Genomic DNA, 24,063 nt, shown 5'->3' with positions numbered 1-24,063 from the left:
CAGCGGCATTGTCGGCAAGCGTGAGGGGAAGTCCGAGACGCGTGAGGCAAATGGAATGAGCGCAGGCCACGCGGCCGAGTGTAAATGTTGAGGATGGAATTGAGATGGGTGGAGGAAGCAGGGCGTGTGGGCGTGGAAAGTGGTGATGCAGCGTGTTCGATGAGATCAGAGAAATCATATTCCCTATCGATAAGGCTCCTGATAATGACTCAGCACCCGGCAGAAAAGGGACACGGGCACGTGATCATATCCCCGACAACAAAGGTAGGGAACTCACCATTTGGTAGTCAAATGAATGGGAGGCGAGTGCTACGGACGATCCTGAGTGTACTGTGATCATCTTCTTGCATCTTCTCACTGCAATCCATGTTGACTCGTAACCGCAGGCGGTGAACCCGGGTGAGCAACCCCGCCCGGACGGCGCTAGTCTGAGGATGCTGAGCCAGCCAAAAATAGAGCTCCAGCCACCCCGGAGGAGGTGGATTCTCCTTTGCCATGCATGCATTCCCTCGACTCGTGCTGGGTTAACATGACATCCGATAGAAGTTCTTTCTTTCATCATCGTTCATGATTATTGCTCGGCTTGGTGAGCGATTCCTGTATCCACCTTGAGCTCCCGATGGAAGCTCCGTTCTCCATGGAGTCTGCCGATCGCTCCAATCGCGCCGGCCTCGATGGCTCACAAATGGTCGTCCAGCAGTATGCACGGTATCCGTCAACATTGGAATCAACCCTGCAGACTGCTTCGTCCATAGGAAGTGCTCGAAGTCAGCCGGATGCCGACCAGTCGCCTACTCTTCGGCGCAAGGGAACACCGCGGAGCTTGCAATCGTCTCCCAGGGGTATGCGCTCCGGTCTTCCACTATCATCGGCCGCTCGCTCAGGCACCTCGATGTCTCCACCGATGCTGGACTCCCTCCGCCAGCAGCAGACCAAAGATTCTGCGGACCAGGTCGAATCTCGAGAGTTGCCAATTCGAGATCTCACCGATGACACAATTGACGATGCTTATGTTGCCTTCATTCTTTATTGCAATCCCAATGTTCCATCTTCGGTCGACGACACTGAATTGCGACGAGCCTTTCGCTGCCCGCCACGGAGTGATGGCAAAAGCTTCAGTGTTTTTACCCTCTTTGAACTCATTCGAAAACTGGACAGCGGCGAACTGAAAACATGGATTCAACTGGCCACGGAGCTGGGAGTAGAACCACCTTCAATAGAAAAGAAACAGAGTACTCAAAAGGTTCAACAATACGCTGTTCGACTCAAGGTGAGCAATGTTTTTGGTTTCTTTCAACATGTCTTAGCGAATCCTAATTAATCTTTTCTAGCGTTGGATGCGTGCAATGCATGTCGATGCCTTTTTTGAATACTGCCTTGACCATGCACATGTGTACTATACGCAACTCCCTCCAGTGGGGCCGTTCGTGAATGATTCACGGGATGGTGTTCCGTTGGAAGAAGATCTCGCTCTTCGGGCTCTGGTCCCGCAGTGGAAGCCAAAACGTGGCAGGAAAAGGACCGAAGATAAAGAAGCCGAGGATGAGAAGCTTGTCAAAAGACCTCAGTTGGATACTTCTATCGACGCCCTGCATCCCAGCAGTTTCCAGACCCATTCGATACCTTTCCCACAAAGCGCCATCCCGTTCAGTGCATATCCTAGTGATACCGATCCATGGATGACTGCAGCATCTTCATTTACTGCACCCGGTTCAGATAACCCATCGGATCAACAGGCCCAAGACACCAGGTGGAGGCTTCCAGATCGTGAGGCATCGCCATCTGGCTACCCTCACTCTGCGATACTTCCCCGAGGAAGCCACCCATCTGAGATGCTTGGATCTACTGAGCCTAGGTCCGCCATGACACCTATCTCCGGCGATAAATCGCGCTCCAAGAGACGGCATGGACCGGCTGTCTCGTCTGCCTGGCCAAACAGTACTGGCTCATCGACTACCAAGGGGCGTGGAAGACCGCCGAATAAATCATCGTCTACCGGATCTTTTTCGTCTTTCCAGGTGAATCAAAATCGCGAACCATCACATACCTCAAATCCAAGTGCCCAGTCGTCTCCTCCCGTTTTCAGTCAGAATCCCTCTCAAACCGTCCTCGATACTGTGTACAACCAATCTCCCACCCCAGCAGCCCATGCACGGCCTGGGAAGCTTCAGCTACAGGTTCCTCAACATTCAGGAGGACCAGTCCGTCTTGCAACGCCTCCCACGCTCCTTGTGAACGGAGTGAATGGTGCTGTCATTCCACAAGCGGGAGAAGACGATAGGACATTCTCAAGCCAGATGACGGACAACCATACGACAGATATTGGAACTGCGCGCACCATTTCCGTCGATGATGTTATTCGTGCACTTTCTGTGGAGCTGGCTCGCGCAAGGCTGTCTGGACGAGCCTCCGCCCTAAAGCTCGACGAAGCACATGCTATTGCCTCAGAAATGGTGCTAAATTTATCCGCGTTGTATTCACAGCTCCCACTGGGGCCGCAGCCATTTGTCCTGGCTTTCCATTTGGGAGTGGGACACCATTTTGGCTTTACGAGTAACCAGCCAGGGTCCCTGACTGTGAAGGTAGACCCGGCATCGGCGGATGCGACTGGTGGAGGGATCCCGGGTCTGCATGAGCCAGCTGATGGAATCATCTATACTATATCCTACAACTACCAGCAGTCCTATCAGTTCTCGGTTCAGGTATTTCTTAGAAGCCCCAATTCTGGAACAACAGTCGCAACTTTCGCTCCTCCAGTTAAGCCTGGGGAGTCAGTCCATGACCCTGTCGAGAACGACCATCCTGCCGATTTTGATCTTGATGAAGACACAAGCAACCCAGTCTCTGAAGGAACCTGGAAACAGCGTTATATGCGCCTGCGAGCTCAGACGCAGAGAAAGGAACGTGCTATATCTCAGTACAAGCGCAGGATTGTAGAATCCGTTATGGCCGACATTTAACGACATATCATGAAACCATGCTCACGAATACCCAATGACGCCTTTTTGTTTTGTATGCATCTCACACGTTGTCATGGCGATCAAATACCCTGAACGCATCTCTCTTTGGTTACGGTACCCTATCCCGCATTGAAATATTTCCTCCTCCAATTCTCTCGAGTTTCAATGTTGTTCTGTAAATAGTGATACCCAGCCAGCAACTTCTACAGTCTTTCTTTCCTTACAAGGGCTAGATATAGTGGAAACCATCAGCCTTCATCCCCTGTTGTAAGATGAATCTTACAAATTGAGGCTCCGGTTATACACCTCCAGAGTGTCCTAGACTACTGCTTTCGAGAACCAAAGTTGATCAATGAATTCTTCAGATACTGCAGCATCCGTGGAACCCTGGAATATTCGAGAGAGCACAATTCCATCTTGACGATATGCGGGCAGTATCTGGTATCGCTGATCGCGATGAAAGTTGGCTACTTGCAATGGTGCCACGCCTAACGGAGACCATCCTGTCCGTCTAAACCCAATTCATTTATCGCAACTAGACTCATCCACATAGACCAAATGATACGACCGGAAGTCCGACAGATTATGCATATAGAAGTCGCGTAAATCGGCGCTCTGTTCTTTGCTCTCTTTCGAGCCACTTTCTTCGACCAGACCACCGAAGCGAGATCCCGCTTGAGGCTCAAATTTGTGACCTAAGCACGTACCTCGTCCTATAAGAAGACTGCCATCTCGTCCACATATAGCCCAGGCTTTTCTAGAAGGCGATCACACAGTGCTTCTATCATCGGAGGTGTTATGCTTCGTCGTCGGCTGACACGAGTTGGGGGGACTAACATCTCTAAACCGGCGAAGGTTGTTACTAATGTTGATTATTGAGCGCTTACTACATTCAGTAGCTTTGGCCATTTGCGAGGTAGTCAGTAATCTGCTCAGTATCATATCTTGAATCATTTCGAACTTTGAGAGAGGGGGAGCTTGGTGCCATGTTGCGGAGAAGGACGTTGACGGATGAGAATGTAGGTAGGCAGCGGTGGGAGACCAGGGAGGGGGAATGGAGAGCGAATCCATCTGCTCAGTGAGCAGGTGAAATGATTTTGGGCGAAAGGTGTGGGGGGTTGCGAGGTATTAGGAAATGCGCGTGATTGGGCGATCTCGTAGTTCCTGGGAATTTGGTAGGCCATCTCAAAGCTGCGGACCTTAAAAATTGGCAGTTGTAAGTACTAAAACATCTTGTGCTAGCTCGATTTGAGCAAACACTAAGAAGCGGTACCGAACCGCTTAGATTGTGCCTTTAAAACCGCTGGCCGCAGAGAGTCTCTAAGTGCGGTAACAATGTCAAAAGGTGCTCTTATCGGACGGGAAGAGCGGATGGGACCTAGCTGGTTATCGCGTGCTGCACTTGATCTGGGTTTTCTGGCTCGGGCCGATCCGATTCCTTGCTAATCCCTCCTAGCAGGGCCAACAGAATGCTCGATTCGGGTTGCCCGCTACTCGGACCCCCTGTCTTAGCGCAATACAGTCACCTGATGGCGAAGCCAAGGATGTGCCCCTCCTTCAGTTGAGAATCAGACAACCTTCGTGTGAAATACAAACAACGTGCGATTCTTCGATCATGGCGGCGATATCATTCGGCGGCAACAACCATGGGCTCCAGATTGGAGATAACCGTGGCTCGATCAAAGCAGAATTTTACCTGCCTCAGGGTAAGTCAGAAGAACGGACAAGGTCAAGTCCGGCCGACTAATAGACGTTTCCCACCCTAAGAGCGACCAGAAACTCCTCCTAGCCCTCTGTCGACTGTCCCGTTCACGCGCGATCCAGACTTTGTCAGACGAAATACGCTACTTGATCGTATTCACGAGAAAAGCTCAGTGCTAGGGTCGAGAATAGCGCTGGTCGGCCTTGGCGGTGTCGGGTGAGTGTAGAGCGGCCATAACGTGATTTGTTACTCACAACCCGAAGGAAATCGCAACTTGCCATCGAATACTCCTATCAAGTTCGATCCAAATCGCCGGCAACATGGGTTTTCTGGGTTCATGCGAGTAACGAAGCCCGGTTCGAGCAAAGTTTCCGGGATATCGCAGACCAGGTGAAAATTTCAGGTCGTCAGGATCCTCAAGTTAACATATTCAAACTGGTTGAGAACTGGCTCCGGGACGAGAAGATAGGGAAATGGGTTTGCATTCTTGATAATGTCGATGACGATAAGTTCCTTTGCTCGCTTCCGACGGCAGGTAGAGGAGATCTAACGACAGGCCTAACGAGCGCCTCTACAAAGCCACTGCTGGAATATGTCCCTAGGAGCCGCAATGGTTCTATCATTATTACGAGTCGGGCTAAAGAAGTTGCGTTGAAATTAGTCGATCACAAGGGCCTTATTGAAGTTAAGCCGATGGAACAATCTGAGGCGCTAGAGCTCCTCCAAAGAAAGCTTGAACAACCAGGGGAGAGCCAAGAGAGACGACAGTTAGTGAATGCATTAGAGTTTATGCCGCTAGCGATTGTACAGGCCGCTAGCTATATTCGAAATCGGGCGCCTCGCTATTCGGTATCAGAATATCTAGGAGACTTCCAAAGAAATGACCATGAAGCGATAAGGCTTCTAAAAAAGGAGGCTGGCCATCTCTATCGGGATTGGGAAGCAAAGAATTCGATTCTAGTGACGTGGCAGATATCTTTCGATTATATGCGCCACACAAAGCCGTCTGCAGCTAAGTTGCTTTCTCTTATGAGTTTTTTCGATCGGCAAGGAATACCAGAGAGCCTTATACGGCACCAACCGAAGGCCAATTGCACATCAAGTTCAGAGCCCCTGAACGACTCTAGTGGCGGGGAGCCATCATCTGAATCCGATGTAGGCCCTGATTTTGAAGATGATATTATGACACTGAGGGATTATTCATTTATATCCATCAGTGAGAACAGCTCTTTCTTTACGATGCACCGGCTAGTGCAACTGACTACGCATGCGTGGTTAAAACTTCATGGACAAATCGTCCATTGGCGGGAGAAATTCATTAACAACCTGTTTGAAGAGTTTCCCACCGGCCAATACGAAAACTGGGAGAGATGTAGGACACTGTTTCCTCATGTCAAAGCTGCAATGTCACAACGGCCATCATCATGTGAGTGTCTACAACGATGGGCTACATTACTCCATAGAGGTGCATGGTATGCGTCCGAATGTGGTAACATCACAGACGTAAGAGAAATGGCATCAAAATCAAGAGAGCAAAGGATCAAAATATTAGGCGGAGAACATCAAGAAGCCCTTTATAGCACTGCGATGTTGGCGAAAGGATATTGGCTCGAAGGACGGTGGGAAGAGGCCGAGCAGCTAGACGTGCAGGTGTTAGAGACTCGCAAGACGAAGCTTGGCGAAGACCATCTTGACACGCTGACGAGTATGGCTAGCCTGGCATCGACGTACTGGAACCAGGGCCGATGGAAAGAGGCCGAGCAGCTTTTCGTTCAGGTGTTAGAGACACGCAAGACGAAGCTCGGGGAGGACCATCCCGAGACGCTGACGATTATGGCCAACCTGGCATCGACGTACCAGAGCCAGGGACGGTGGGAAGAGGCTGAGCAACTCGAGGTGGAAGTGTTGGAGACTCGCAAGACGAAGCTCGGCAAGGACTATCCCGAGACGCTGACTAGTATAGCCAACCTGGCATCGACGTACCGCAACCAAGGCCGGTGGGGAGAGGCTGAGCAACTCGAGGTGGAAGTGTTGGAGACTCGCAAGACGAAGCTCGGCAAGGACCATCCCAACACGCTGTCCAGTATGGCCAACCTGGCATCGACATACTCGAAGCAGGGTCGGTGGGAAGAGGCTAAGCAGCTCGACGTGGAAGTATTAAAGACACGCAAGACGAAGCTCGGACAGGACCATCCTGATACGCTGTCGAGTATGGCCAACCTGGCATCGACGTACTGGAAGCAGGGCCGGTGGGAAGAGGCTGAGCAGCTCGACGTGGAAGTATTAGAAACTCGCAAGACGAAGCTCGGCGAGGGCCATCCAGATACGCTATCGAGTATGGCGAACTTAGCATCGACGTACTGGAAGCAGGGTCGGTGGGAAGAGGCTGAGCAGCTCGACGTGGAAGTATTAGAAACTCGCAAGACGAAGCTCGGCGAGGGCCATCCAGATACGCTATCGAGTATGGCGAACTTAGCATCGACGTACCGCAACCAAGGCCGGTGGGAAGAGGCCGAGCAGCTTTTCGTGCAGGTGTTAGAGAGTCGTAAGACGAAGCTTGGCGAGGACCATCCCAACACGCTGACGAGTATGGCCAACCTAGCGTCAACGTACCGCTACCAAGGCCGGTGCGAAGAGGCCGAGCAGCTCGACGTGGAAGTATTAGAGACTCGCAAGACGAAGCTCGGCGAGGGCCATCCAGATACGCTGTCGAGTATGGCCAACCTGGCATCGACGTACCAGAACCAAGGCCGGTGGGAAGAGGCCGAGCAACTTCAGGTGCATCTAATGGAGATGAGCAAGACGAAGCTCGGCGTGGACCATCTCGATACGCTAACGAGCATGGCTAATCTTAATTTCACCTAGAAGTCTTTGGGGCGCCAGGAAGTCATCAGTTTGCCGAGAATTTGCTTAGCCAAGCATAAAAAATACTAGGGCTGAACCATATGTGAAATGGGAAACTAACGAGCTAGGATGAATGCGCAGATGAAATAAAATGTCGCATATACCATATTCTCATTGATTTGCTAAGCTCCCAGAAAGATCCTGCCATTGTCAATTGTCTAAATGCCTGCTAAACGAAAGAGCTTGGCCTCATCACTTTGGCGAACGTCGTTGCCAAGAGTGAAGAGGGTGATGGTTGGAAGAGGTCACAGAGCAGGCTATGAAGGGCGACGAGATAAAAGTATCATGTTACTAGTACTTCACGTTATTTATAATCTCCAAACTCACGTATCTCCCAAGTTGTCCTCAGAGGGATTGTTTAACTCAGTTCCTAGTTTCAGAGACAAACCGGCGGGCAACTGCAACTCCAAGTTCCATACTCTGAAGATCGACACTTGTGTGCAACTGGCAACGAAATTTGAAGCTACTAGCGAATCGTCCAAGAAACTCTATGTGGTGTGACATCCGTAAGAAGGCCGCCTGAAGTATCAACATACGCCAGGAGGAGTACTACCTACGAGAACGTTTAACAAACTTAGACAAACGAAAACAAAGTAGTCAACTTGTTGTAGATTGTAAAAGCCGAAGATTGAGCAGATATTGCCGAGGATCGGGCAATATCCTGCCGTGCAAAAACAAATAAACCGGTCCAGGTTCAGAGAAAATCCAGAATAAAGCACATCAGGTTACCGAGATTCTTCCCCAAGATGGCTTATAAATCCTTGATAAAAACTCAGCGATGCTTCCAAAAAAAAAGAAACCGTTAATCAGTAGAGAACCCTTCGAAGACGGATGCCATGTCCTGTTCAGATACGAGAGATGGATGAAACGTCGCTGCCATGACAGATGGTAGCATCGGTGTCCTTGTCGTGATGATGGCGGCCCGACGCTTGCGAGAAACGATGGCCTTGGCAGGGATGACTATGGTGAGATGATTCTTCGCAACGTTCTGGCCAACTGCAATGGACTTCACCCTGGACTTGTAACGGGTCTCCTTGTTGTCGAGGGAGTCGAAGCCTGCGACAGTCCTCTTGGTCGTCGCCCTGATCGCTCGTGATCTGCTGTTGGCCCATGGTAGAAACCCTGTCCACGCTGGGATTGATACTGATGGATTTATTCTTGGAAAAGAGCTTCTCCCAGTTGGGACTCTCCCCGTCAACTTTGAGACCGAGGGCAAGGCGATCGGCGGACGAAACAGCGGGCTTATCCGCGCAACCAATTGTCAGACCCATAGTATCCATGCCGTGAGCCTCCAGCAGACGAGTGTAGCGCTTAGCCCTGTAGCGCAATCAGCCACCTCTTCTCCATCTCAGCGTAGAGGTATGCTTTTGCACTGCGGGAACAACTTACGCAGCAGCGCGGGAAGGCAGGCCAAGCTCCGCGGAGACTTCCTGGAAGTCGATCTGTCATTTCTCAGTCAGAAACTGTAGCTTACAACAGAATACTATTCAAACTTCGAGGTTTTGTCAATGTGAGCTTACGTGGCGCTCGTGGCAGTGCTTAGTGCAGCACAGCAGCAGCTTGATGTGGTCCTCGGCGGTCTGAGGCATTTTGATGAAGATGATAAAAGCAAGAAAAGATACAGGTATGGTGAGCGGGGCGTGATGAAATGAAGTTGTTGGCGTGTCAGGTGGCAGTTGAAGAAATAATGGCAAGAAGAGGGCCCAAAACATCACATCACCAAGACATAATAGCAGCCAGTGTCTCTTGAGCAGCAGGGTTATCAGTACCAGTAGTTGATTTGATAGACAAATTACTTGTGAAACGAACACCGTCCAGCAGGACTGTGTTCAAGTGAATAATTGATGGCATCGAGACTCAAGGGAGGTCGGAGAGTCACTACAGAGACCTGATCATGGAGATCATGAGGGAGAGGAACGAATGGAGGGAGTTGTGTTCACGAAGTGACCTCCCAAAAGGGAATTCCTATCTATCTATGGCGCCTCAGGCACCCACCTCATCAATATGCCTACGCTCGTAACGCCGCGCGGACAAAGAAAATAGTGAATAACTAACCTCTCTCCTAGCCTACGGCCAACTGATTCGGCCACACAGGTCACGACCATAGTACTCAGACTGAATACCATCGTTTTCGATATTTTCTCTTTTGACCTGACTGCCCGGTCACATCTATGAACACATCGCGGTAAAAATTGAACATGGTGCGAGCACCAATCACCCAGATTCATTATACGACTTCTCAAGCCCCTAGTCCTCGTTTGCAGACCGAAAGATCAGTGCGCTCGCCAAGGTTCGTATTCGTAAAAGAAGCTCCACGGGTCTGAGCTATGTTCAATGCCTACACATTTCAACAAAAGAATGCCACAAGCGGATCCATTACCCGCAAGCACCTATTCGCCCTGCACTGTCCGCAGTTGTGGGTTTGTCAACCAGTGATGTAGCATTGAGACACCTTAGTCTATTTTCTACAGCCTTTAGTAAAATTTAGCTACAATAATTCTCCCAGTGCCGAGTTCCTAGATACAAAAAATTGAAACGATATAAATGATTTGTGAGGATATACTGTCGAATGGTCCCAATGTCAAATGCTCTCCATCTTGCATCCACATGGACCATAATATCGCGGCTAAATCAAGCAAGCCACTCGCGGAGAAAAGCCCCGATGGGCACTAGATGCCGAGATGCCAAGATCGACGGTTCGTCTTGGCTATCATCTGATAAAGAGAGGATGATCAGAAAAGTAGTATACCACAGTAAACTATTAAGCTCCATAATCCAGTTTGGGCCTTCAGCAGGTCCTTAGTTGGTGTGCCATTGGTTCCACCTGTCTGCGTAGTACTTGCCCCGGATGTTGCAGTATTGGCCGAATGCTCCTTCGCTCTAGTCGGAGGATAGAGTCCCTTACAGCCTCCTGACCCTGTAGCCGCCTGGTTTTCTCCAGGACTACAAGTTGATCTTCGCGGGTCAACGCATTCTTCCGCAAAGTAGCCATCACTACCGAGATCGTAACCATGGGCAGGGACTGCTTCTGCATTAAGGTACACATCACATCGGGTTGTTGTCACGGCTTGTCCACCAAGATCTGTACTGACAGTGGATATGTATGTAGTGACGAACATAGCCGCGGTTGCATCGGTCGCCTGAGCCATAAGCTCATTTGGCAGGCTGACTCCGATTGAATCAGTGTAAGTAAACATCGTTTTCGTGCATGACGTAGGATTGCTAATAACATAAGGTGCGAAGTAATTGGTCGTAATGGTTGGCTCCTGGTAGCGGGTTGGAGTGGGGGGATACCAGACGTTTAACGACGGAGTCGGCGTCCATACTGGTAGTCTAGCTTTCGGGAACAAAAGATATTCAACTGTGACATTGACTTCTGCCCTCCCGCCACCATTCGTTGTCGCCGGTATTAAATCCGTGTGGAGTGAGGTAACCGTCGATGTTGGGGTTGCCGTTATTGGTCCCGTCAGTTTCACCTTTGCAGCCGAAGTCGTTTTGCCTCCCCAAAGTAATTTATCAACTTCAACTGTGGCATTGTATCTTAAAAGCCATGCAGTCGATGTTCTGGCTATTATGAGGATTAAGACGAATTTGTTGAGGCGCAGCATAGCAACGGATTCAGCTGGCTGACAAGTATTGCTAGAGTGGATGAGAGAATTGTTAGAATCTACCGCGAATGGGCCTGCTAGTCAACTTATAGGAATCTTCGCTATGCCCAGGCCGTGGTCATTCATATTGTGGCGCCAAGACTACTTGCATCGAAAGTCACGAACGGCGGTGTTGCTCTTTTAGGACAGTAACTTATATACTCCAATTAAACTTGGGTGAAGACATAAGCGAAGTTATTTAAAACCAGCCCTGCTCGTCAACAACTAATATGGGCTGTCTAGCTATCCTCTATAGAGTTTAGTGACCTCGTATTCTGCATAGATTGTGCGCGCCAATGTTGGGCTGGGGGAATAGCGCACTTGGCGCTCTGGCTTCTGAATTCCTCTTAGATCGCAATTCAGTTATAAGACAGAGTGACGTATTATGATGAGAGTTGAGTTCCTTTATTGATACTGATATGGGAATATTGATATTCGAAGTCTATTCCCAATAGTGTGTAGGTGGTCGCACCAGTTTCGAGACGCACTGTAAAGGGTGCCAGCCAGAAACCCCACAAAGCACTCATGATGTAGGCGAAGTGGATAAGGGTCATTCAGAAGTAGCGAGTTTTGTGACCTATACAATTTTCCAAGCATCATTTATTTCCAACTGGCATCGGATGGAGTGGACAAAGTGTTGAGTTGACATTTCCCATACAACGGCTCTGTCGGAAAATCGAAAGTAGTCCTTTTCCTGTTGCATATCACATTTCAACGTGCTCCCAAGTGTATTAATTAATTGATCTCTTCTAGAGAGACCAATCCGCCGTGATGAAAATTCTCGACGAAAGTGTCTATTTTGCCCGATCCCTGTGTATTGTCTGTCGTGATGGATCAATGCTTATAGGAGATCTGAGAGTGGGGAGTTACCAATAACTGAACCCTTACCCGATGATATGCTAGTAAATCCTAGAGACCTCCTTGTTTACTTCCCGGGGACTGATATTGCGAGACTGGGTGTACATATGTACCAATATATTGCTATATCAAAAGAAGAACGACCGGATTGGAGCATGCCTTGGAGGATACCGGATATAGAAAAGACGGCCTTGTTTAGGGAGAAAGTTAGCCCATTGTCAATTAGAGATAAATTGTTGTTCCAAGGTTTCGACCGCCTGCCCTTTGTGAAACTATCTTCTGATCTTGCAGATAAATCGACCGTGAGGCTATCCTTTACTCCGAGTTCTGGAATCCTACTCCGGATCTATATCAGCAGATTGTAGTGTCTCGACCGTGAGAAATGCAGGGATACCGAAGCTGGGAAGGAGGAAAGATCACAGGTCTTGAAGGAGTTCTAGTGCTGACCAGACGATCCTTTTCATTGCACGTATTGGTGTGCCTTAGTACCAGCTCAAATTCGCACCCTCCCTTGAAACTTCCTCATAAGCGTGTTGGTGTTTTATTGGACAGTAGTACATTGGCTAGCATTTCGAACAGTTGCCACACAGCCTGTGTAAGCGGCATGTCCGATACTTCTGACTTACCAATACAGACATCCCGCATGGCGTGCTAGCAGTCAAGGCCACATTGCAAAATCTCATCTTGCAGTCGTCAGCATCTGGGACAAACATCCAAGAGCATTGAAACATCAACTTGCCTCCACGAACATTAAATCACAACTACCCTCGTCGCCGCCTCACAATGCCCTCTCACACAATCTCCCGGTGCACCGTGGCAGACAGTGCCGCTATTGCCCACAACAACATCCCCGCCTTCTGGCAGAACGACAACTGGCGTTTCTCGTGGAGCCACAGAACCCTCTCACAGCACCTTGCCGAAATTGTCAAGCGCGCGCCACGTAACCTTATCAATAACCGCAGCATCATGCGGCACCAAATGGCGATTGACCCAGAGACGGGACGCATCTTGGGGTACGCGCGATGGAAACTGCCGGTCTCGCATGCGACCACTGCGGACGGCTTGCCCGTGTGGCCAGAGGCCCTGGTCCCAGTGGTCTCCCCCGAGGAGGAGGCTGAGATTCGACGAGTTGCGGAAATGGCTGTCTGGGATCCGAATCCAGCGGCTGACGGGGTTGAAGACGTGGTGCTTGAGGAGAGGTAGGCGATTTTAGCTGGTACACCCTATATAAGTACGTCACAGCTACGGCAATAAGAGGCGCCGAAATGCCGAGCTTGGATTGCGGTCTTGCTCACTAACTTACACGCAGACCTGGACTACTTGGCCGTTCATCCAGATAACCAAGGCAAGGGAATCGTCACAGCCCTAGTCCAGAGTGGCATGGACAGAGCGCGTGAGCTGGGTTTGGACATATTCGTTCTCGCATTTGAATGCGGACTGGGTGTTTACAAGCGCCTAGGATTCCGTCTTGACAAGGACTTTACGTTGGATGATTCCAAGTATGGCGGCCCCGGCGAGTATCACTTTTATTTCATGACTTACGAATCGTCGAAATCGGACGTGTAATAAGACTTGTTTAGGGAAAGTTACTGCATCTTGAAATACCTGGCTACATATGCGCAATTGCGGACTGTATCTAAATGAAGCAACTCTAGCCATTACAACACTGTCTCCGCCGCCTTCATCCGTGTGCAAGACATCAACACTGGCTTTCGCCATCATGGCCACAACGTAGGCGTGAACGGCCGACATGTGTTGAAGTGTTGAGCGACCACTTTGAAGACAAAGGCAATGCAGAGAAATGCTGAGCGAACGTTCTCTAAGATGGAAATACGCGTGTTAGCTGGCGCTGATCCAACCTCAGCCAGCCCCAAACTTACTCGTGATGCCAGACGTTGTTATGGATAGTCTATGTTGAGCGGCAGGGATGAGACTAACACAGCAGGTGAACCCATCCAGAACATGTGTGATCCAACCGCACTGTTCCGGTACCAATACTGTAGTCAGTGTTCAACAGCGGGAATGAATCCCACACCACGAAAGTTTATCCAGCGAGACGAATGTGATCAAACTGCAGTCTTAGCATATTTTATTGTCTGGCAAAATATATTGAGCCAAGAAAAGAAAAAAGAAAACGGAAACATCTGGCTTGACGCAGTGTGTGAAATACTGTCCAGGCTAAATGAGCTATAGAAAATAGTATTGATGGAGTCGTTGGAAGGACTCATATGCTCTAAGTCGCTATTTGGATGGGCCCTATACAGTGGCGACCGTTATCGCCTTCCATGGAGGAAAACATAAAGGTCTGCAGCACTATCATCTCAAGGTTCGTTAAAGAGGCTCTGCACGATCTATAGCTATCGCACTGTACTTCATGCACTAATTACGCATCATGCTCTGCCGACTGCGAATGTATTCCTGTCTTTCGGTTGCCCATTCTGGGCGCACCATAGACAACGGGCAAGGTGGCGTCGATGGCTCAAGGTGGATATCTGGGTCAATTGTGCGAATTTTGGTACCTTGGGGGAGATTCAGGCCTTCCTCACTGGGCATGCCTCCAGTTTCGAGGTGTTTCATACTGTCCAAGCTGCCTGGGTCTGCGGCACTGCGGATTGTTTTCCAAAACTCCTCATCCGACCCCGCCCAGAGCAGCTCTTCCTTGATCACACCACGTCGTATCAAGTTCCCAATCACTTGACCCGTTCGCTGATATAGGTTGATGTTCGATCGGTTAGACCATATATCTCGATCCGTCGCCAAGTAGGCTCGGGCGAGTGTAAGAGCCAGTTCGACGTCTTCCAGCACCATCAGGCGATGGGGGGATGAGGCGTCCGGCGAGGCCTTCAGAGAGGCATAGATTCGATGAGCGTATTCTAGGCTTAATTTTCCAAACGCGACTGAGTCACGCAGGCCGTAGTCCAGTCGATCTGCGCAGAGATGTGGCGAGGGCATTTCAACCAATGGGAAGAGATCCTCCCGGAAGGGCTTCAAGTCGTCAAAGCCATGCTGAATGAGCAGTTCAGGCAGCTGGGTCGTCTTCAAATATCGCTCCTTATGTACTTCGTGGAAGCTATCTTCACCGGGTTTCGAAAGGGCCCAGTCCACCACATGGCTCAGCGCTGTATGACTTACATCGTGAAGTAATGCTGTAACTTGTTCTTCGAGACTGCCGCCCACCTTCCGCACCAGCAGAAATGCACCAACAGAATGCTCCAGGCGGGTCACTCGAGGCGTTAAACCCAGAAGTCCCGTCACTCCATGCTGATGTACCCCGTCGAGTCGTCTCAGCTCAGGGGATTCGAAGAGGCTAACCAGTACAGGTTCCGAAATGGTGTGTTCACCATACAGCTGGTCTGTAATCATCACCTGTTTCCCACTGCTTACTTTGATGGATTGAAGAAATCCAGACAGTGGTGGAACCATTTTGATTATTTCCTATTCCTGTGACCCACTGGAATGGTCTGGAAGGTGGTGGTATGGATGATAGTCTCCAGATTAATTGCGGGCGCTAAACCCCGGACAGGACAGCCCCCGTGACAAAGAGTGCAGATCTGGTCGGATAGCGCGTAACTTCCAGCATGCTGTATAAAAACTCTATTTAATTGGCCATCGTATCTAGCTTCCAATTTGTTACGCGTCGGGGCTGTGGCTGATTTTCGGGATTCGGTCATTGGGCCAGAATGCAGCAAAGTTTCCTGCATACAGGAAGGATCGAAATCAATTTCACCACTTTGCTCTCATATAATCTTTCTCGAATTCTAATCTGAAAGACGCTAATCCATCCTTGACTCGACTCCGTTACAAGTATTGAATCGTATTTTAAGGGTTGGAGCACTATCCCCACAGGAATTACGTGATCTCCGGTCCGAGCCCATAGTTAGATAACTAACTAGTTGGGCTGCCCCCCAGTGCCCCTTCCAATTGAACACACATTCACCAACACAAAACCAATATCACGTGCCAGGCACGGTCGCCTCAGTCACCGTCAGCTGGTTACACTGTGATAAAGTGTCTTGCCAGTAATTGATTGAGATAAGAAACGCAGGGGTGGTTAACTGAGGGTGTAATAACCAAACTCGGGGTTTAAAAAAATTTGTTTAACAAGTGCATATACAGTACCCGACGCGGTGGTTCTAAACCCACTTTTTCGTGTTCAAATGAATTTGAGATAATCCCCGAGAAACAGTTTGGGAATAAACTCATATATTTCCGAACTTCTTGGAGGGTCGGAGCCTTCGCGTCTTCTTCAACCGCGATGAAGAATCGCTTGGCGCAAACCAGAACGATTTTGAAAGTTGGCTGTGTGTTGGTGCTCAGTTTGTCCTAATATAGAGCGAATGTACCAGCGCATGAGGTTTTCGATCCCTCTCAGCAGTCACGGCTGAACAACCTGGCTCAATTTGTAGCATTCCAGTACATTACAGTGCCCTGCTGAACTTCTAGGGGCTGTGCCTGTGACTAGGAAGAACCATCCTGGCACGACGGTCAGCTCCCAACCACTAAGCGATTTGAATATCGGAAAAGATAACAGTGGGCCTACAAAAAACTTCCTAAGAGCGTCGACAAACAGAATAAGCCTTGAGAGGAAACAGACCTGCCACACACGTGGCCATGCGGTCCGGCAACTCAAAGAGGAAAGAGGTTAGCGACAGTGGGAGGACACTGAAATAAATCAGCGCTAATTTGGCTTGGCGCGCTAGTGTAAAATAAAAATAATTGACCATTAACGTTAGATGGACATGCGATTACATACAAAATTGCCTAGTATTTAGTGTACATCCATCTGCATCAATCACTGCTCGCACGCGATGCGGCATCGTCATCGCGAGATTGATCATTACCTGGTCCCTAATATTTGCCCATGCGATTTGGGTGCAGTCGATGATATTCCGATGCGTCGTAGCATTATCAGGGGCATGCTGAAGTCAAGGATATAGCTTATAAAGTTCCTGTTTAAGCAATGTCCAAAGGTTCTCAATTGGATTTAGATCAGGTGAATAGGGAGGCCATTGCATAACTTCTACCCCTGGATCTGCCAAAAACCCTCGTAAAAGCCTAGATGTATGTAGTGGCGAGTTATCGTTCATAAATAAATCTCCAGGCCGTAGGAAATGCGGAAGGATATAAGCATAAAGCTCGTTTAATCTTTTGGTAGTCACACCACCACGACGAGCCTCTAGATCGCCAAATAAAGGAAATAGACGGGTACGGTTGTCAAAACAGAAGCATGCCCAAAAGAATTTGAGATATTCCCTTGCCGGTATGGACCTCCTTTACGTTGTGGAAGAGGAGCTGGCGAGGCGAGTTAAAAGTCCATTCCGGCTATAGCCCAACAACACGCTCGGTAATGCACTCATCTGACCATTTGACACGCATCCACCACTCCAGAGACTTATCCCGATGACGAAGAGCTCAAGGAAGTCGTTTTACGGCGTGTTCTGACTTGATATAAGGCCTTTCGCGCTGTTGCTATTTCCACATGCATTCTATATGTAAGAGGCGCTGAACTGATCGCCTATGCACTTTGAAATCGATTACTTCAAGTAGATCCTGGAATTGACATGCGCATTATCATCAGTACGCGCAATAATCTTTAATAGATCCTCTTCTGCGAGCTTTTTGCGCGCGCCTGGTCGAGGCTTTAAAACGTTGTCTTTTCGTACTTTTCAGATCGAACTGTCGTTTTGAGAGTGCCAATTAGGACGTCTGGGAAACGCGTAGATAACTGGGTATAGGTCCAACCTGGAGCTTCAATTCGCGTATGCGGGTGCGCAATTGGGCGCTTGATTCCTTCTCCCGACCCATGGTTAGGTAGTGGAGTGATGCTATGCAAAAGCAACGCGACGCGTTGAGATAATACTAGTCATTAGGTTTCAAAATAAGGCCTATCCTAATATAGTAATGTAGGGTGAGTCTACTAGCGCTTATTTATTTCATCGTCCGGCACTGTACATTGGTTTAATAGGGGTGTACCTCCATTTTGTATAGCGATGGATCCTGGAACCATGGGGATAATCGATCAAGTGCATGGCTATGGAGCCACCCTTCTCGGATAGACGTTCCTTCGAGCCTATTCCCAGCGCCACATTGATCCTACGTGGTATCTCAGACCAATGAGGGAGGGTGTTCAATATCTCGACAGTGGGACAGGGGTGTAAGACAGTGGCGGGGGAACCTGAGCGCCCCGACGGAGACCGCTACATGAGAACAGGGAACGCTATTGCTGAGTGGCTGGGGTCTACCTAGCGGACATTAGTGCGACTCGATTGGATTAGCTCGGTTATTACGGATGTGACCTTGATCTCGCCTCTGGGAGCACGGGCCTCGAGTACATCGCATGACCTGGAGCAATGTCTCATAGATCCAGACGATACTATTCACACACACCCAGCTTGGTTCAATCACATCCAGGATCCTACAATATTCTGATAGCTGGCCGAGGAGACTGTCAAGCAGGCATGTGAATTGGTGAAACCGCGATCAGACCTTCCCCACGGATTGCGGGAACTAAAGTTTCAAAAACTCGTGTCCAATTCCATATCCACAATTCTCATTGGACCCCGAGATGCTAAGGTAACCAAGCCTTTCCAAGCCTTGCTAAGTTTCGACGCTGCGCTAATTCGCTGGTTCGCCGTATTTAGCTGCTTATCCCTAGAGCTTACCATGTGGAAGCATAGCGAGTTTTAAGCGTTCAACAACGCCCGAGCGAGACACAACTTGCCATGGCCCCGCCTTTGGCCGTAATTTCGCGCCACCTGGCGTTGGCCGTGGCTCTCCGCGGTTGAAAAAAAAATTGAGGACGATATATGGTTCCCTTCTGCCCTGCCATAGATATACCCCGAATACCCCCCTCACCCCTCAGCCTCACTCTTTCTGATTTCCTGTCAATCTCAGAGGCGTCCACTTAGGGTCGATCATCCCCTCTAACAACCTTCTCTCCCTTTCTCTTTTCCTACATTCCCTGGATTGAACGATGTCTGTCCTTCCAGGTCCAGTGGGCATAACTGCCCCCACGGAGCAGATCCGTGAGACAGGCGCTTCACCCGAAGAAATCCTCGCATATCGCGAGAAAGGACTTCACCCAGGTATTCTTCAACGCGAATGGGGCCTGCAAGCTCGTCTTGATCCGAGTGTCACCTTTGAAGAGTACACATATTGGGCCAATGTCGAGCGTGATCTAGAAGAGGAAGAGAATCGCCGCTATGTGTCTGTGACCTCTGGCCAGGGCTTTTTGGGAGTCATCAAGAATTACTTCACGACCAACGCATATGAAGACGCGAAGATACGCGACGGGCGTGAAGCTCTGCCGATTACCAACTCCGCGCCTGACTACGCTTCGGAGAAGAAATCCCCTGAGGTCGTGCCTGGCAATGATACTGCCATTAGCCCGATCGCGCCTTCGTCGCATATGGGAGACTTGGACGCCGAGTGGCGACAAGCTGCGAGAGCCCTGCGTAACGCTGGCTGGGGTTCGGTCTTCTATCTAATCACCACAGATATCTTAGGCTGGGGTCAGACGCCTTATGTCTTCGCAAACACTGGGTACGGACTTGGTATCGGTATATTCATTCTCATGGGTCTTGCTGCTTTTGTCTCCGGAATCATGATCTGGCGTGTGTTCATCCGTCTTGACTCCTCTCGGTTTCCGATTGTGAGCTTCGGCGATCCATTCTTCCGCCTCTATGGATCGAAGATGCGCCACTTCATCAACTTTATGCAAGCTTTGCAGATGTTCCTTTCTGTGGCCGTTGTTCAACTCGGCCAAACAGGCATTATTGCACAGCTCGCCGGAAGTGTCGATCTCTGCTACATAGTTTGTGCTGTCATCTCTTTGGTGGTAGGCATGGCTAGTGGCTATATGCGCTCGTTAAAGCACCTCGGCTGGTTCTGCAATTTATCAGTGTGGATCAACATTGTCACCTTCATCATCATGTCGGTCTACCGTTTCTTCCCGCTGTTACTATATCATGTCACAATTTACTAACCATGCTTGATAGTCTCGCTGTTGTGAAGAATGGCCCGGACCCGGCAGCACAGGTGAATAATGGAATTTTGAATAAGGCTTGGTCAACAGTAGCGACGATGGCGCCTGTGAAAACTTTCTCTCACACTCCACCGCCTGAGTATCAGCCTACTGATACGAATCTCTTCGCGGCAAATTTCAACGGCATCAATAGTATGGTTTGTAAGTACTCTCTTGCCTCGACCGGGACAGTTTAGTGGAGCATATTAACTGAGTTGTTAGATGCGTACTCTGGCGCCGTGATGTTCGTTGCCTTCCTCTCTGAAATGCGTCGCCCTATGGACTTCTGGAAAGGCATGCTGCTAGCTCAAACCTTTATCACTGTGGTATACGTGTTCTTCGGTGCTGTGGTAAGTGACTATAGCGTGCCTTTATATGACCCGCTTACTGACTACTTTCATTAGGTCTACCATTTCTATGGCCAATATAGCTACAGCATCATCACCCAGGCTGTGCGACCCGCACATATTCAAGTTGTTGGCAATGTTCTTTCTCTTATCACCGGCTGGCTTGCCGTCTGTAAGCGTTGATGCCCCGGAACGTTAAGAATCTAATTCTGATAAACATCTTTAGTCCTCTACTTCAACGTTGGCATGAAGACAGTGTACTTGGAAGTTGGTCAAGCCATTTTCAACCTGCCGGCTATCACCACCAGGAAGGGTCGGTATCTATGGTGGGGACTAGGCCCATTGTACTGGATTCTTGCCTTGGTGATTAGCATGTCTGTTCCAAACTTCAATGCTTTTACCAACTTTGTCGGCGGGTTGTTCAGTCTCAATTTCACTTACTCTCTGTCGGGACTCATGTACCTTGCTTACAAGGTGAAAGAGGGTGCCAGATTGGAAGGCGAAGGCTTCGATCCTGTCACCGGCCAGACTACTCGCCACGACAGCGGAATCAAGAGATTGGCGCGCGGATTTCTCAAAAATTGGTATTTGACTGTCCCCGTCCTCCTTTACACTCTTGCAGGCTTGGCGACATCTGGAATGGGAACGTGGGCTGCCATCTTGGCTCTTAAAGCAGCTTTTGGTCCTGGCGGTTCAGTTCTGACTTCGTGGACTTGCACGAACCCTTTCTATACCGGTTAGGTATATGATGTGCTTGGTCTTGAGAGGGAAGAGATCCTTGACTAGTCGAATTGTGTTAGAAAGTCGATACGGGTTACGTATAGGAGAGCTAATGGGAGGGCTATTTACCAAGGACTCAGGATGGAAATTAATCGAATTTGCTGGGAAAACGAACATGAAATTCTTGTTGGCATGATCTTTGTAGTGGTATTCAGTCTGATCTCAGACACTTTCCATTTTTAAAATGGCTATTGAACTAAAGACCATTCATGATAAGGGTACATATCAACTCATTGAGCACTCAAATGATGCCGCGAAGCAGATCTTACCATTGAAACCACCTTAATCCATATTTGGCTAGTCCTTTTCTAGGAATAAATCACTTTTATTTCTAGAACGACTGAGACGTATATTTCTATATTTTATGGGAACCTCAAATACACCTGTGCATCTGTGACCCTCCATGCCTATCGATCTCTCATTCCTCACATCCATCACCCTCCACCGCCAGCACCTCAAGAAGTTTCCTAGAATCTTACGCACGATATAGTATTAAGGCTGCCGTATTCCTCTCAAAGCTACTCTTAATTCACGAGATGAGACAAAACTAAGTCACTAACCACGTCAGAGTCGAATGCAGCGAACGCATGGTTAATAATGGCCGCAGAAGCCTCCAACTGTTCGGAACCCCTTTTTTAGTACGCTTCACCGCGCCTAATTACTTCGCTTCAAAGTTAGAGCAAATTAAGAATGATGCGAGAGCAGCGCGCCACTACCATAAAAACCCCCTAATCGCTGCAATAGAATAGAGCAAATAGTTTGAAAGATATGTCGTCGAGCGCCTCCGAGTGTCTGGTAGTCCCAGAGTGCCCCAGGTTAGCTACAGTCTTAATTGTCATTGATACTGATGAATATAAAAATATAGAGAGGCAAATTCTTCGTGGCCTAACGAGCATGTTCCTGACAACTTTGAAGAAATACCCTCTGAAGCACGTCGCTCAGTGTTTCGCATTGTGGGCCCTCGTAGGAATGGACATTCATATCGAATGTTTCCATCACTTGAAATACTTGGATTAACCAATATCGATGGTCCGTCCACCTTCCCCCTAAGTATACACCCTCAGTAATCTATGCGAACTCGACAAGGCGTTTTCTTTAGAGACATAAAGTTCTCTAGGTAAAGGCCAACTGCTGATTGTCTACTGAACGAACATCGTCGAATCTAGATTCCACTCGCTCTCAATCAATTGAATCCATTGCAAAAGCTCAGATGCTGCAGCCTGGTGTAAGATTTGAATAACCGAGAGTATTGAACTTGGCAGTGTTATGAAGAACCTCATACCTTGCGCCCCAAGTCCGTCTCTTATCTGAATCGAGGTTTCAGTATCCATTTGCGAAGACAAAGACGTTTACCAGGCTGTCAAATGTTGAAAAGGATTAAAAAGAAAGCCATATTGCTCCCCTGATAACCTCGGCCTTTATTTCACTATATATAGACGCAGATATCCCAGCAAGGCGTCATATTTCATCATAGCCTCACGCAGGAATGTCTAACTGGCGAGTCAGTTGGTTAAATTATGTGGTCTTGAGATGTGTTCAAGCGTCATTGGCGTTATGTCCCCTGTACGTGCCAGCACACAGAGCTGCATGGGAAATAGATGAGCCACTGAAACTCCTAGAACCCACGATGCAAAAATACTTGGCTAAGTTAGGCGCAGTAACCAAGGCTAATCTACCCCGCTTCATACTTTCCTACCACTCACAGGGATAGAATCCTACGCGTTTTACTGCGTAGTATCTTTGCTGAGATAGCCATGATTGTGGATGCCAATAACGAATAGAAGTGGGAGCGAGGAGCAAGAGCCAGGGCAAATAACAAACGATAACAAGGGCTACCAGGCTTAATACTCTACAGCACCAACACAGCGTTCACCATAAAGAAGGTACATGAAGGTAAAGGCCGTGGTAAATTAAAATAACAGGACGAAAGTGGGCCAAATCAAGCAAGATCGTTGCCTCGAACATTCGATGGGCATTCACAGTGTTTTACAATGACTCAATATGCGCTGAAATCCAATACATTATGTCGCGATCGGCTAGACAGGCGCTAAGTGGTTATTTGTAAATCAGCCCAATACAAATAGTGAGATTTCGGGGACAGGCTGAGAAGCAAAGTGTGTGTGTTCAAGGGGGAATCTGTTTTCGAATTTAGCTGTAACAACTACTCCCGCATTTCCAGGCTCTTGGCGTGTCCAAGAACTATTATGATTCATAGGACTCAACCTACCAGAGTAACTTATTCTGTTTTACAAAAATGATTGACTTTCACCCCGTATCGTAGATTTGACCGATACCTCTGGTCCCCACCCCGGGACGTCGGTCAACTTATAGAGGCACGGCCCGTTCCGGATCACCAGTGGAGTGGAAATCGAGCAACTTGTACTTCGATAGATTGCCCCACTGCGATGACAGATGGTTGTTGGAATACTGCCATACAACAAACCATTATGCTTTTGATGAAGCGACTATTGGAACTTTCAAGAAACCAAAACCAAAGATCAATTACTAAACGTGGCTCCTGTCAGAGCTCCGTACTTCAATGTGTCAACTCCTCGGATGATAGCACGGCAGCGAGCTCATGCAGACTCCTGTTCAATAGATGACGTGGCACAAGATCTACCAGAGAAAGGATGTATTTTGTACAAAAGTACAATATTGCCCCACCTAAAAGGCTCACGATTCGTTCGGCACGGCGGCAGCAGCGACAGTGACTGTTGTCTATTTGAAGCCCGCAACGGAACTTCGGATTCAAGTCCTGTTTTTACGTCGCACTCTCTTGCTTGTTACAATTTCTGACAACTTTCAAATTCGACATGAAACCGGAAGGGCGGAAGCCGGATTG

At 48.8% G+C, this 24,063-nt stretch overlaps 8 protein-coding genes across 8 annotated transcripts; 4 read left to right on the top strand and 4 right to left on the bottom strand.

Annotated features, from left to right (window-relative positions):
- Positions 1 to 619: 619 nt before the first annotated feature.
- Positions 620 to 2,960, top strand: abp2 (putative ARS binding protein Abp2; the record flags this gene model as incomplete). Its single annotated transcript, XM_056972175.1, has 2 exons — positions 620 to 1,270; positions 1,332 to 2,960. The coding sequence occupies 2 exons, from the start codon at positions 620 to 622 to the stop codon at positions 2,958 to 2,960; spliced, it is 2,280 nt and encodes a 759-aa protein (XP_056837292.1).
- A 1,615-nt stretch (positions 2,961 to 4,575) lies between these two features.
- N7510_000244 (uncharacterized protein) lies at positions 4,576 to 7,527 on the top strand (the record flags this gene model as incomplete). The annotated part of the gene is made up of 3 exons (XM_056972174.1): positions 4,576 to 4,666; positions 4,737 to 4,878; positions 4,926 to 7,527. The coding sequence occupies 3 exons, from the start codon at positions 4,576 to 4,578 to the stop codon at positions 7,525 to 7,527; spliced, it is 2,835 nt and encodes a 944-aa protein (XP_056837291.1).
- An 841-nt stretch (positions 7,528 to 8,368) lies between these two features.
- N7510_000243 (uncharacterized protein) lies at positions 8,369 to 9,155 on the bottom strand (the record flags this gene model as incomplete). The annotated part of the gene is made up of 4 exons (XM_056972173.1): positions 8,369 to 8,562; positions 8,630 to 8,883; positions 8,956 to 9,008; positions 9,087 to 9,155. 4 exons carry the CDS (start codon positions 9,153 to 9,155, stop codon positions 8,369 to 8,371), a joined length of 570 nt encoding a protein of 189 aa, XP_056837290.1.
- A 1,143-nt stretch (positions 9,156 to 10,298) lies between these two features.
- Positions 10,299 to 11,174, bottom strand: N7510_000242 (uncharacterized protein; the record flags this gene model as incomplete). The annotated part of the gene is made up of 1 exon (XM_056972172.1): positions 10,299 to 11,174. The coding sequence occupies one exon, from the start codon at positions 11,172 to 11,174 to the stop codon at positions 10,299 to 10,301; it is 876 nt and encodes a 291-aa protein (XP_056837289.1).
- Positions 11,175 to 12,854: 1,680 nt separating this feature from the next.
- N7510_000241 (GNAT family N-acetyltransferase) lies at positions 12,855 to 13,637 on the top strand (the record flags this gene model as incomplete). Its single annotated transcript, XM_056972171.1, has 2 exons — positions 12,855 to 13,256; positions 13,329 to 13,637. 2 exons carry the CDS (start codon positions 12,855 to 12,857, stop codon positions 13,635 to 13,637), a joined length of 711 nt encoding a protein of 236 aa, XP_056837288.1.
- An 813-nt stretch (positions 13,638 to 14,450) lies between these two features.
- On the bottom strand, positions 14,451 to 15,494 carry N7510_000240 (uncharacterized protein; the record flags this gene model as incomplete). The annotated part of the gene is made up of 1 exon (XM_056972170.1): positions 14,451 to 15,494. The coding sequence occupies one exon, from the start codon at positions 15,492 to 15,494 to the stop codon at positions 14,451 to 14,453; it is 1,044 nt and encodes a 347-aa protein (XP_056837287.1).
- A 2,111-nt stretch (positions 15,495 to 17,605) lies between these two features.
- N7510_000239 (uncharacterized protein) lies at positions 17,606 to 17,876 on the bottom strand (the record flags this gene model as incomplete). The annotated part of the gene is made up of 2 exons (XM_056972169.1): positions 17,606 to 17,733; positions 17,798 to 17,876. The coding sequence occupies 2 exons, from the start codon at positions 17,874 to 17,876 to the stop codon at positions 17,606 to 17,608; spliced, it is 207 nt and encodes a 68-aa protein (XP_056837286.1).
- A 1,168-nt stretch (positions 17,877 to 19,044) lies between these two features.
- N7510_000238 (uncharacterized protein) lies at positions 19,045 to 21,182 on the top strand (the record flags this gene model as incomplete). The annotated part of the gene is made up of 5 exons (XM_056972168.1): positions 19,045 to 20,003; positions 20,069 to 20,256; positions 20,317 to 20,444; positions 20,499 to 20,613; positions 20,668 to 21,182. 5 exons carry the CDS (start codon positions 19,045 to 19,047, stop codon positions 21,180 to 21,182), a joined length of 1,905 nt encoding a protein of 634 aa, XP_056837285.1.
- Positions 21,183 to 24,063: the final 2,881 nt, after the last annotated feature.

Source organism: Penicillium lagena (assembly GCF_028827675.1).
Source record: "Penicillium lagena strain IBT 129212 chromosome Unknown utg000001l_segment0_segment0, whole genome shotgun sequence".
Taxonomy (NCBI): Eukaryota; Fungi; Ascomycota; class Eurotiomycetes; order Eurotiales; family Aspergillaceae; genus Penicillium; species Penicillium lagena.
Note: the sequence above shows the minus strand (reverse complement) of the source record. Positions and strands in the feature narration are given on the sequence as shown.